Source organism: Falco peregrinus, chromosome 2 (genome assembly GCF_023634155.1).
Source record: "Falco peregrinus isolate bFalPer1 chromosome 2, bFalPer1.pri, whole genome shotgun sequence".
In the NCBI taxonomy this organism is placed as follows: domain Eukaryota; kingdom Metazoa; phylum Chordata; class Aves; order Falconiformes; family Falconidae; genus Falco; species Falco peregrinus.
In genome coordinates this window covers 126245076-126257534 of record NC_073722.1, presented here as the reverse complement: position 1 = coordinate 126257534, position 12459 = coordinate 126245076, and the positions used below count along the sequence as shown (strand labels likewise).

The 12459-nt window shown below is 41.0% G+C and overlaps 1 protein-coding gene across 4 annotated transcripts in view; it reads left to right on the top strand.

The window, feature by feature from the left end:
* RPTOR (regulatory associated protein of MTOR complex 1) overlaps positions 1–12459 on the top strand; it is a 159127-nt gene that overhangs the window by 70124 nt on the left and 76544 nt on the right. For all 4 annotated transcript variants that reach the window (XM_005243961.3, XM_027796008.2, XM_055795269.1 and 1 more), the window contains 2 exons: positions 5830–5930; positions 6868–7012. In XM_005243961.3, the coding sequence (XP_005244018.1) occupies positions 5830–5930; positions 6868–7012 (246 nt within the window). The remainder of the gene's footprint in view (positions 1–5829; positions 5931–6867; positions 7013–12459) is intronic.

The window sequence follows — 12459 nt, the reverse complement described above, 5'->3', positions numbered from 1 at the left end:
ATACTCAAAAGGATGGTTTTCATAGCAACACTTCTTTCGTATCTTTGTACAGACAGATGACAGGCTTGAACACTGGTCTACAAAGCTTTACAGCACTCTCAAACAAATAATTTAAGACAAAACGTTTGAGGTGCTGAAGTAGTTTGCCAAGGTTTCAGGAGCCCAGTGATGGCACGCCTGTATCACTCATGTTGTTTTGTGGTGAGTACGTGTTGGTTTTGAGCACGTTCACTCTGTTGATCCTGCCTAAGCAGCTCTTGCCAGTTCAAGATTTTCACAGCATGTATCCTGCCTGCATTGCTGCTACACCATTCGCTATGGTATATGCTGTCCCGGTTTTTTTCCTTGGGAGAGTGAAAAGTGAAATATATTTATGTTATTTTCTTTCCCAAAACTAAAATTACTGTGAACGTTCGCAGGTATATGTCAGTACCAAAGCGTCTTGTTTTCTGAAGTTTGATACTCATATCCCAATGTTACACATTATTATATTCCAAAGGTAGAGATAATGATGGAGCCCATCCGAAGGGAAAACCTTGCATCCTTTGAGGTAAATGTTTCCCCTGTAATTAAAGTGATTCATGGGATTTTGCTAAATTTCTGACAAGGACATTGATGGTTACACCTAGCGTGAGCTCTTTAGTGACCCTGACATTTTGTAGTCCTTGCTTTTCACAATAGACTGCCGTGATTTAGGTCTCTGTGAAGGCGTCTGTCAGGAAGTTGATGGAAGAAGCAGTTGAGAGTCCAGAGATGTTAAATTGCAGCAAGCAGCTGAGACGACTGCCCGTTTTTCCTTTTCTTCCTCTCCCTCAAAAACAGTTTTCACAAATGAGGTCTGTTTTGTCCTTACTGTCAAAGGCTCTCGCTGATTATCAAAGCTTAATGTGAAAAACGTTAGGAGAAGTGATACCAAGAAGACAGCAATATTCCTTGTGGGGAAAAATACTTTCTGGAATCATGTGATGTTCTGGTAGTATAGATGCACGCCCAAATAGAAACTAAAAGAAGCTTTAGTTTATAGCTGCAGGATGGATTTGAAAGAGCACATTGTATGAGGGAAATGTACTCACCCCAAAATATTTTATCTGATAAATGACGTTAAGTGAATTTCTGTAGTGGAACTCTACAAAAATAACAAAAGGAAAGTGACCTCTACTTCAAGAGCGGTACAGAGGATGGTGGAGGGGGGTGGGGTGGAGCATAACTGATTATTTCAAATAAATCTGTAACAGTGTGAAGAAACAAATAGGACTTTGCCATATGTGTCTCTTGGGACTTTCTCATGTAGGTTGGTGGTGGTTATTTATTTGAACACAGTGCTGCAGTGCAGCTCTCCTAGCTGGGCTGGGAGGTTGGTACCTCTGAGTTCAAGTGTGTGGAGATGGAATTCATTCGAGGTGTTTAGCTGATGGTCGGCTGATTCGCTGTCCCTATCATGAGCATGTTTGAATGCCATCTGAGAGTTAAGAATCGTTCTTCTGTTGCCTTTGGAAGCTTAAACTTTAATTCCCAAAGGATTAACATCTACTGTTGTTGAATAATACTGTGTTAAAAATCCCTTCCTCAGATCGCTTGGCTTGTCGTTTGAGTATTACAAACTGTCCTCCAGTTTCTGGGATGAGAGTTTGAGCAGTCCCGTGTAGGAACAGAAAATACATTGTGTTTATTTTCATCTGCCGATTTATAGTGCTGACTGTTCCAACTTTAATTGATTCCTGTGTGCAGCATCGAGAACAGCCCTGCTGCCAGTTTCCTTCTAATGGCTGCTTTCTAGTGCCAGTTCAAAATCTGAAAGCTCTGGTAGGGTTTTGGGCAGTTATGGAAATGTATTGCCTTTCATTCTTCTGCTATTCCCCACGCTCTCTCTGCCCTCACCATTAACACCTAATGCATAGGTTTCAAAGTGCTGAACAGCGTTAATCTTCACAGTGCTGGAGCTAGGTACAAAATTAGTATCTTCCTGACTATATATGAGGGCAGAAAGAAAATGAACTTACCTGATGCCACATAAGATGTGAGACTGACATCCTGTTACGTTTCTGCTCCTTGATTGCAGTCCCTCTTAGGTAGCGGTATTTTCTATAAGTCTTGCAGCCAGCCAGCTTAGAAAGGACACTCGTATGGTGAAAAAAATACCAAATGCATTTAAAAAGCCAAAATGGAATCTATACAATGCTAATGAGTAGAAGTCTATAAGTACAAAAATGAGAAGCATACCTTGTTGCCCAAGAAAGTAAATATTCAAGTCGCAAGGAGTTTCTAATGTTGGGCTGCTAGCAGCTGCTTTGGATTTCAGCCTGTCGTTCCTGCGTAATACCATCAGTAAGATGTGTATCAGTTCATGATCTGCATTTAATAAAAGAGAATTTAGTATGAACTGTGTGCAGAACTCTCCATCTGGCATAAAGATTCAAACTCTACCATGAAACACCCTGTTTCTGTTTCTACTGAAAACTGGCTTGAAAGTGGCTATCAAATGGCTTAAGCTCAGCATTTGGCTTGCTAGGGAATCTCAGCAAGGATCACTTTAGTTTCTAATTAATAACATTCTGACTTATGAAATACTGCTATTTTGCTGCAGAGGGTGTTCTGCAATGCAAATATTTATGTGAAACCCTCACAAGAGCAGTTGTGTGGCCTTGTGTTCCCTCTGTTTGCTCTGGGGGATCAGTTAACAAATGCGGTTTCAGAGATGTATATTTTTCCTCTGCTATCAAGACAGACAGGAATTTTTTAATAAGCTGTTAATTTCCAGCTGGTTTAGAAACTGTATTTATACAAGGGAACATGCTTCATCTGAACCTGCATGGAAACAATACTGCTATGCATATCGGAAGAGTAAGTTGCCATAGAGAAAGCACTTGCATGGTGTAGTTTGATTATTGTAATAATTGAAAACTTGTTAGAGAAGGGAAGCTGGGGTGCATTAAAGCCATAGGATGTCTTACCAGGCTGGGGGCATCCCCACTCCCATCCCATTTCGGGTATTTTCTCAGGGGGACTGAAGTTGGGTGAGAGTGCCAGGTTGTGTTTGTGGATTTGAGTATCTCAGTACTAACAAGACAGGCCAGGACCAAATCTGTTGGTCTTTTTTTTTTTATGAGACTCAAATAAGCATTAGAAAGCATATTTAAGAAAGCTGATCAGGATGGAGGCAGAAGCTGAGAGATACTGAAGAACAGTTTACAGCCACTTTTCTTCCTTTAAGTAGCGTTGTGCCTGCGTTGACCTTGAGGCATCGTAGACTCTCGTTTGGTCTCTTCAATCACAGAAACCAGATCGCGTGTCAGTTCTACAGTTTCTTTGGACCTCGTGTCTTATCTCACATCTTATTACAGATGAACAAACACAATAGGAGATTTTCATTCAGCTCCTGGATGAAATATATTTGAATGACTTTTTTCAGACTACAAAAAGCAAGATCCTGGACCCTGGATTCTGGCTTTCCTAAGTAAACTGGTGTTTCTTTGGAGTGGGTTGGGTTTTGTTTGTGGTTTTTACTACTTGATTCATCTTCATGCAACATGGAAATTCTACATTTCACAAATGCAGAACGAAAGAGTTCCTTTTACCTGTAGATATCACTGTTAAAAACTTCGTGAATGTATTGCTGTAAAACGTCAGAATCCGAGATTTAAGGGACCTGCGTACTGCTGCCAGTGCTTTTCAAAGAGAGGTTAATAGCTCAGGTTTTCTTAGAATCTTCCAGTAAATGCAGGTTGTCTTATAGCTAAAATATACACGTGCACACACACTCACACACACGTGTGTGTGTGTGTGTTCATGCATGGGTATAGTCATAGAGAGGCTTGCACTGTGACACACCAAGACATTCCATCAGTCCCAGACTGCTTGTGTATACAACAATAACCCTCTGGCTTTAAGGGAGTGCGCTTAAAAGCATTTATTAAATGCTCATGTAGCACGCAGCAGGATTGTCCCAACAGAATCACTGGTTGGCCCTCCACTTTTTTCTTTGTTTGAGGAAGGGGATGCCTCTATGAATATTTCAGGTTTGTGCATGATCTGTGTTATTTTCTCCTATATAAAATATAATCTTAAAAAACCCCAAAGCCAAACCCAATCCTTTGCTCGCTTTCACTGCATATCCTAAGTATGATCAGGGACAAGAGTAGATCTCTATTTGGAAAGCTGCCATCCCTGGTATTGATTAGTGACACTACTTTAAATTATTTAATAAAATTAGCAATTGGACTCAGTGTTTTTAGTACCTTACTACACCAAAAATAGACTCCTGATACGTATTGATGACATGATTTTGATGTTCTTAGGGGTGAAACTACATCTGCAGTCACAGGCTGGGTAGATAGGCGTATTGACCCAGTGGAGGAAGACTACGCGATGCTGAGGGTGGCAGGACAGCTTGCAGCAGTGGCAGTGCCTGCTGTCTGCTTCCCTCGCACGCTGCGCTGCCGGTCCCCTGACTCGATAGGGGAGAGGAATTCATCCTCTTTGGAAGCGGTGGGGAGAACACAATCAAAAGAAAATAATTTTAGCTTATTATTTTATAGGCATGTAGGTGCTGTGATGGTGCAGATGGGTGAGATCATGAAGTGACTACATACAGGGTGTGTAGAGTACCTCTGTGCAGAAACCTGGATTAAGTAAATACTTCTTCCTGGACAAGCATCAAATCTTGCATATAGCCAGCGAGGGATAAAGTGTGGAGCCTCAGTTTGTGCTGTGGCTTCGCGATGGGAGGGCTCCAGAGTGCAGCATTCAGCAGCATTTTGGTTTGTTAGAAGGTGCTTTTCAAAGTCATCTGTTTCACTCTGGATTTAATAATGCCTGATTCACAGAACTGAGAAAGAATATGTCTTTTGTTGCTGGGCTTCTGTGGGGTACTATGTTAAATTAGGTTAAGGAACTGACATTCAAGTGACTGATTTCCATGAATGCCTGTGTGTTTGTTGGAAAGTTCTTAATTGCAGAAAACATCTCCTATTTGAATGAAAAGCTGCTGATCATGCTCAAGACGTTTTTAGCAAGATACTGTTTTTGCACCTGCATGCAGTACCGATGGCGATGAACAAATCTGTAGACAGCTAAGCACTAAAGTCATTAATTCAAGTTTTCAAAGAACCTACTGGGTAAAAAACTGTGTGTCTTTGTAAGAAACTGCAAACATGCTCCTTGGAAACAAGCAGCTACCACGTGTAGCAGGCACGTGCATGCTCTGATCTAGACTTAAAAGATAGCTTAGCTGGAATGATAAGGTGAGCTTGCTGGGTCGTGTGTCTTCACGAACAGCCAGTACTTCACAGCAACAGGGAGCTGTGACGTACGTGCATTACTATTAGACAGTTTTTAACAGAAGAACTGTGTTTTCTGGCTGTTCAGAGCTTTTTTGCGGTTTAAAAACTAATAATTGTTTTGTTCTGGAATATGATCACTCAGTAGTTCTTACAAAGGGATTGTGAGCATACAGTTTGTAATGTAAATTGTATTTATTATTAAATATTTCAGCAAGAAGTGAATAATAGATAAAATGAAACAGAGTGGCGTTTGCATGCCAGAAAAAGGTATTTCCATTGCTTCTCAGAAATCTACATCATCTCTGTATCTTCCCAGATATTTTCCTTTAGCTCAGTTATACATAAACAATTTCTTGTTTATCATCCTTTATCTGGCAATTCATCTCGCAAACAAATACTAATGTAATAGATATTGGATAAGGAAAGTTTGTCTTGGTTAAGAATTAAGGTTCTGGAAATACTGTCTTTTGTGAGCCTTGAAGGTGTGCATGTGTGTGTGCCTCAAGAAACCTGTGGGTTTTAATACTTGGGTTTTTTTCCCCACTTGTAGGATTCCTGGAAGACTGAATGACAGGAGAACTCCCCTGGGAGAGCTGAATTGGATCTTCACCGCTATCACAGATACTATTGCATGGAATGTCTTGCCTAGAGGTAGGACTTGAGCAGGTGAATCAAGTTTTCATCAGAAGTGAGCATTGCTTATTCAAAGTAGAAGGATGAAGAGTAAGATAAATGAGACACTGAAATAAGGAGAAAATTAAAGCCTGATATTGAAAGAACAGATGAGACTGGATTTAAGGCTAGTTAAATTTTTTAAATTCACTCTTTTTACCAGAAGCGTTTGAGCAACCTGATCATTAGAAACCAGAAAGCTTTTTTTCTGGTGCTAACGTGATTCCTTTAGCTTGAATCATTTTCTTTCTTAATGTATTTGTAAAAAAGCATTCTGTCTTCTTCCAGCCTTTGTTAGTATCATAAATAAAGGGATTTTTCCTCTTTGCTGATAAGGAGGTCTGTGCTTCCCATGAGTAACTTCATCCCATTTCTCTACCTGTGTTCCAGAAGTACGAATATGGGTGCGCATATTTGTAAACAGTTTTCCAATTATGCTCTTTCTAATGCTTAGTACAACGTAAATTCTTCTTTGTGGCTATAGAAGATAGCACATTGCAATCTTTCAGGATTCATTTTGGCTTCTCATAAGCACATCAAACTGCCAGTTAACAGGTGTATAGTTCTTGATTAAATGGTACACAGAGGTCCCTTTTTCCCTCAGTAATTTCCAAAAACTTACTCAAGCTGAGTTCAAGTGAAACACCAAGAAGGGAATTTTATCCAGAGAAGGCAAAAAGGAACCCAAGGTAGAAGGTGTTTAATTCTGTTTATGTAAAATGGAGAGTAACTGCAATGCTGTAAGGGAACTCAGAAGGCAGGATTTCCTTTTAATAGTTGTCATATCATGTCACTGCAAAACTGCTGTAGATTCCTTGTTACTGGAATAGAATATTAACATGTTTTAAATTATTTTTGCATGTTACCTAAGGTACACAAAGATGTGCATCTAGTAATTCATGCAATCTCTTGGCAGATCTTTTCCAGAAGCTCTTCAGGCAAGACCTGCTTGTGGCCAGTTTATTTCGTAATTTTCTCTTGGCAGAAAGAATTATGAGATCTTACAACTGTACCCCCGTCAGCAGCCCTCGTCTACCTCCAACGTACATGCACGCGATGTGGTAAGTCCCAGCCAACAGGTTACCCTTGCACCAAGGCTGTGCGCTGATGCCTTAAGGGAACTTCAGGCGCTGTAGTCAGGAAAGATTGTTACTACTTACATCTATGCAGTGCTTTACTGATTGAGTCGGTGGATCAAAAATGAAACTGCATGTGGCAGCATAATACCCACCTCCAAATGTGTTTTTTTCTCTGTGCATACATAATTATATTGTGATTCTGTAATGCAGAAGAGTCAGGTCAGCCATGTAACCTTCCACTCCAAATAGAAAAGAAATTGGGTGTTTGCTACCCTTATTTCCACAGAGTAAAGCTAGGCGCCTGTGATCGTGAAGGGTGGGGAGGGCTCAGTGCCTGAGGGAAAAAATCTTCAGTTGCATTGTTGAAGTAGAAGATTATTTTTTTCTGCAGAGTTTATCTACTTTTACTATTGCTTTTAAGATGATTAATGGAAGCGGAAGTGGCACAGTTATCGAAAAGCTCTTAGATATGGTTTTGACTATGAAACAAATGTCCCACGAATAATAGTAGTAAAAATAATAATAACAGAAATGCGCACTTTCATTCTTTTATTCAGTATGAATAAGAACAGGACAGTTCGAAATTTGGCTAAGTACAAACCCAGTACAGACAGGCTAACTTGGCTCCTGTAGGAGAAGACAATCGCTGGGTAACTTGCTAAAAGGCTGATGAAATGACCGGTAAAGGTGGCTGAGTGGCCTTAATTTGCCTGTGTTTTCAAAATCCTTTTGATAAGTTTCCCCAATAAAATTGGGGAGGAAAATAAATTGTAGAGGAGGTATGAAGTGATATGATCAGTGCAAAACTTGCTAGCAGCATCAGTGAGTTCAAATTATATGGCGTGGTTTCTCTAAGAAGTGGAAGCAAGCTAACAGCAGGGAGCCCTGCCAGTATTTGCAGGTGCAAGCAGTCATCAAGGAGTCATTTGCTGGTAATACAACTTTGCTTTAATTATTGAAAAGCATGGAGGCAAGAGGAGAGGCTTTGGATGGAATTATTAGCATTTGGGCAGCCTTGCTGAATGTACTGTGTGTTCGTACGTGGCAAACAATGTTCTTATGTGCTTTGGATTAGCAACTTTTGAGGAAAATTGTTTTAGTCATTTGTAAATATGGTGAATTGTTTTATCATTGTGTCACATGAGGGACTGGGATGTTTGTAAGTGAAGAGTAGGAACAAACACCAGAGTTCCCATGGTGTCTTTCAGATGCTGCTGCTGCTAAATGTGGCAGAGCTTGAGCCATAGAACTGTGCTTTTCCAGTTGCCATAGCGTGGAACATGTTTTTGCAGAAATATTGAAATTAACCCAGTAAATTTGTGGAGTTATTTATAGTTTGCTTCTTTCCAGCGTATTAAAAACTTCTATTTCCAGTTCTTTATGGGAATAGAATTCATGCTTGTTGCCAGCCTGTTAGAAGCCTGTATTTCTCATTTCTTATGGGAGTATGACTTGGAATTGGTGTTGCCATCCATGTGCTGAGCCACAGGAATTAAACTAAGATGACCTGGATCCCATTCTGTACCTCTTAGACCTGCATGGTAGCAGGATGGATTCTAGAAACACATTCTCTTTGCTTGTATTGTAGTTCTTCTGGTACAAAATGGTGCTGTTAATACCTTTGTGAATCCCCTCAGACTGTACCATAGGATAATGGCATTGTTGCTGCTATTTAGGATTTGCCGGGAAGAAGAAATTCCTTAAGAAAAGTCACGTGCAGGGCTTTTTTCCTTGTGAATCCCAAACACTAGCAAGGTAGACAGCAAGCGAGCAGAAAATCCCTTGACACGCTTTATTCAGTGTCCTCCAAAAAATGTGCAGTTTGAAGCAAATCTAGCAAAGGGGAAAATTCCAATTTTGTCAGAGGTGGCTCAGTTCATTATTATGAACTTTTAGTAAGCACAAATTTAGAAACTAATTTAGAGCGCGTTTAAATATTTTTCTAAAAATAATCATCTGCACTTATCTGTCGCCTTTCATTCAAGAATTTTCTAATGGATCCCTGATCTGAAAAACCTCCAAACCCATTTTACTGTTTAGATAAACTAGGTAATGTGACTGGAGGGCAGGAGAGTTGGCCAGAGGAGTGTTGAAAAGAATGGAAACTTCAAACAATGTGATCTGACGATCACGTTGGCTCTACATCTGCATTGTTACGTGGTGCATGAGACAGCAAGTTTTTCCTCTTTGCTGTTTGATTGAGACTTTTCACAGATTTTTCATACCCAGCATGTTGGACAGTGTTTTGGGGAGTGAGTCCTGGCTGCCACGTTGTCAGCACTAGCTTGATCTGCCAGCAGTGGGTGAGAAGCTCCAGGGTTCTTTCCTACAGTGTGAAAAACATGTAATTAATCCAAATAGTGGCTCTGGTGTATATCAGCCAGTGTTCCTCAAGGATCTGACTTCAGACTTTGAGGGACTTCTCTGCCCCTTGTCATCTTCCTCCCCTCCTCTGTGCTCTTTGGCCTTTATCTATCTGCGTGGCTTCAGGACCTCATGCACTGTGGACCTGTGTGCATCGGGTGTGCGTCCCTGGCTCAGGGTTTGGTCTATTCCTTGCGGCCAAAGTGGTGGTGTGATGTCGTACCTTCTCCAGTATACATATGCATTATTCTCCTCTCTTTTATTACCCTCTGGATGCTCATCTGGCTTCCTGGGCTTTGCTCCTCCGTTCGCAAAGGTAACGCAAGAGGAGCGTGTTCCCTGCTGTTACGGACACAAGCTGCGCGTTCGCAGCCAGTGACTAAAAATGGGACCTACAGGCAGATGTAACTCATATCCCAGCAGAAGGCTGACTTGAGAAGCAAGTTGTTCATTTTATGTCCGTACATTTTTTGCACCATCTTTTGCAGAAGAGGCATAAGTAAATGTCAGCATTTCAGGGACTGCAGCCACATACACACTGTCTCTTCTGAACTTTGCATACAGTGCCCTCATCTCCCTCCTCATCACAGCAGAGCTGTGAATTTGTGCTCGTGGTGCTCTGCGCCAGCCTTGCAACTCTTACTGGGAACATCTTGCAGTCAGTAGAGAGGGGAAAAAGCAGAAACAGCTCCTGCCTCATGGATGCAGATGGGCTCCTGAGGTCAGAGCACGATGTTGCTGCCTCCCACTTTGCTGTCTGCAGCAGGACGAGGGAGCTCAGCTGGGTCCTGGGGGAAGCTGTGCAAGAGCCGAGCGAGGCGGTGGTGTGCCGGAGGGGTGGGCTGGCACTGCAGCATGTTCCTTATGCTTGACTTAAGCATCAGTTCACCTCATGAATAATTACAACTGCCCCTTTTCAGACATCAAATCTGATCCATTTGCTCTTTATCTTTTTTGCTTACCTTTGTCCCTGCTTGTTCGATAACTTTCCCTAAGTCACACTCAGATGTCTCGTGATTTGCACATCTGGTACGGTTGTAATAGAAGCACTGAGCTTGCTTCTGCTGCTTTTGGTTTAGCCTTTTGAAAACAATTTTTTAAATTTCAGACCTATTAAGTTGTTCTAGTTGGTTCGTTTGGGAGACCACTGTTAACCTCTTCTGTTAATTATCCTTTTTACCTGAAGAATTGGGGAAAAGTGAAAACTTCTTTTTTTAGGGAAAATTTGACCCACAAGCTGTCAAGTCTTTATTTCAACAAGAAGGGCACCATATTTAGGAATCAGGAGAGCTGATCTCTGTGACCTTGCCCTGGCTGGTATGCTTTGACATGTTACTTCATTCCTTCGTGTCTTTCTTTTATTGCCTTTCTCAGTTTTACCTGCCTACATGTAAACCCTTCTGGGCACGGGCTGTTTGTATTTGTGTGGTGCCTCACACTGTAGGTTTGGCTGCTGCAGACGCTACTATAATAAAAGTATTAATATTAATATGTATTGATTGACTGGCTGTGCTATTCAACTTTGAGAGTCGTTCAGTCTATTGTGCAGTAGGAATAGGAGGCCTGATGCTCTGTCAGCATCTTGATCTCTGTTGTGATGGATTATGGCTTATACATTACTGCTGTTGCCAGCAAGTTATATTCATGGCCTTTGAAAAGACCTAATAACGCGTTTGGAAATATTTCCTAACATAGGTCATATATTAAAAATGAAGTACCTTAATTATGCTTTGGAAGAGCTATGATTTGTCCATAATAGAAATTATTGCAATAGTGTATACACAGACCATGAAATTCTAGTTGAAAGTAAGTCATAATGTACTGCAAATAAAATAAGGCTGAAATTCTAGCTGAAAAGAAAACCATAATATGCAACCCAATTACAGGTAAGAGAGGAGCTGGAGCCTTTGAACACTGTGGGAGTGTTGCAGAAATGGATGCAGGTCGGCTCGCTGATTTTTCAAAGAAATGAGTCTCCTTGAGCTACACAGAAAGACTTAGTTTCTTAGTAGTGTTTGAAAGGGTATTTGGAACTGTTTGATATTTGCAGGATTAGATTAATTCAGATTACACTGTTGATTTAACCAGATTCTTTTTTGTATGTGTGTGTGTCTATCTGTTAGTCTTAACTTCTCCAAGACCCATTAATGGGCTATAGATAGTTTAATGGAGAGAAATGTAGGCTGAAAATAGCAAAGCTTGTGCTTTAAGTTGTGGCTAGGGGAGGGGAATGCACTGGCAGAAGAAAGAAGGATTTCATAGTTTTAACAAATATTCATAGCAATAAATATTTTTTTAAAATAGCCGTGTCTGAGCAGCTTCCCAGCTGTCTCCCCTAAAGCAGGCTTATGGAGTTCACAGTGTCACTGTGGAGCAGGTGAATTCAGGCTGGAATCTGAAAATTCAATCAAACAGGGTATGTTACAGTCGCAGAAAAAAACAAACATGGAAAATCTTGCCCACCATACTTGATAAAGCCTGAAATATTTAACAGTTCCAGAAGTACAATTCAAAACAAGCAGGTGCCCTGGTGCCTGAGCCCCAAGAGTGCAGATGGCTTCAACTCCTCTTTAGCTGCTCCTCAGCATGGCTGTCCCAGTAAGAAATACTCATTTGCGCTAGTACTGTTTGTGGTGTGATGTAATACAAACTATTCCCAGAAGCGATAATGTTCAAAGACATCAGTAATACATTATAAAATGTGACGTGAAAATTAAAAGCGTTAGAGTTTGACTCGGCCCAGAAAATCTGAGCGTAAGAAAATCTGCCTTCATGACCCGCCAGCTAACACCACAGGACGTGTGGATGAGGAAAGGCTGAGGCGCGTCTCTAACCTGTTCCGTTTGTGCTGTTCAAGGAGCACAGTGCGACTGCCCAGCGTTTCGTGGATTCACAGAATAAAACGGTCCTTGAGTGAAGCTGGAATTCTTGGCCTTCTGTTCTTTGCTTAAAAGTTCAAACTTTGAGCACCTCTGGAAAACAAAGGCAGCTGGATGATTTCATGTTAAATTATTAAAAGTTTAAATAGTCCTACTGTAATGAAAGCGGGTGTTGGACCGAGGGGG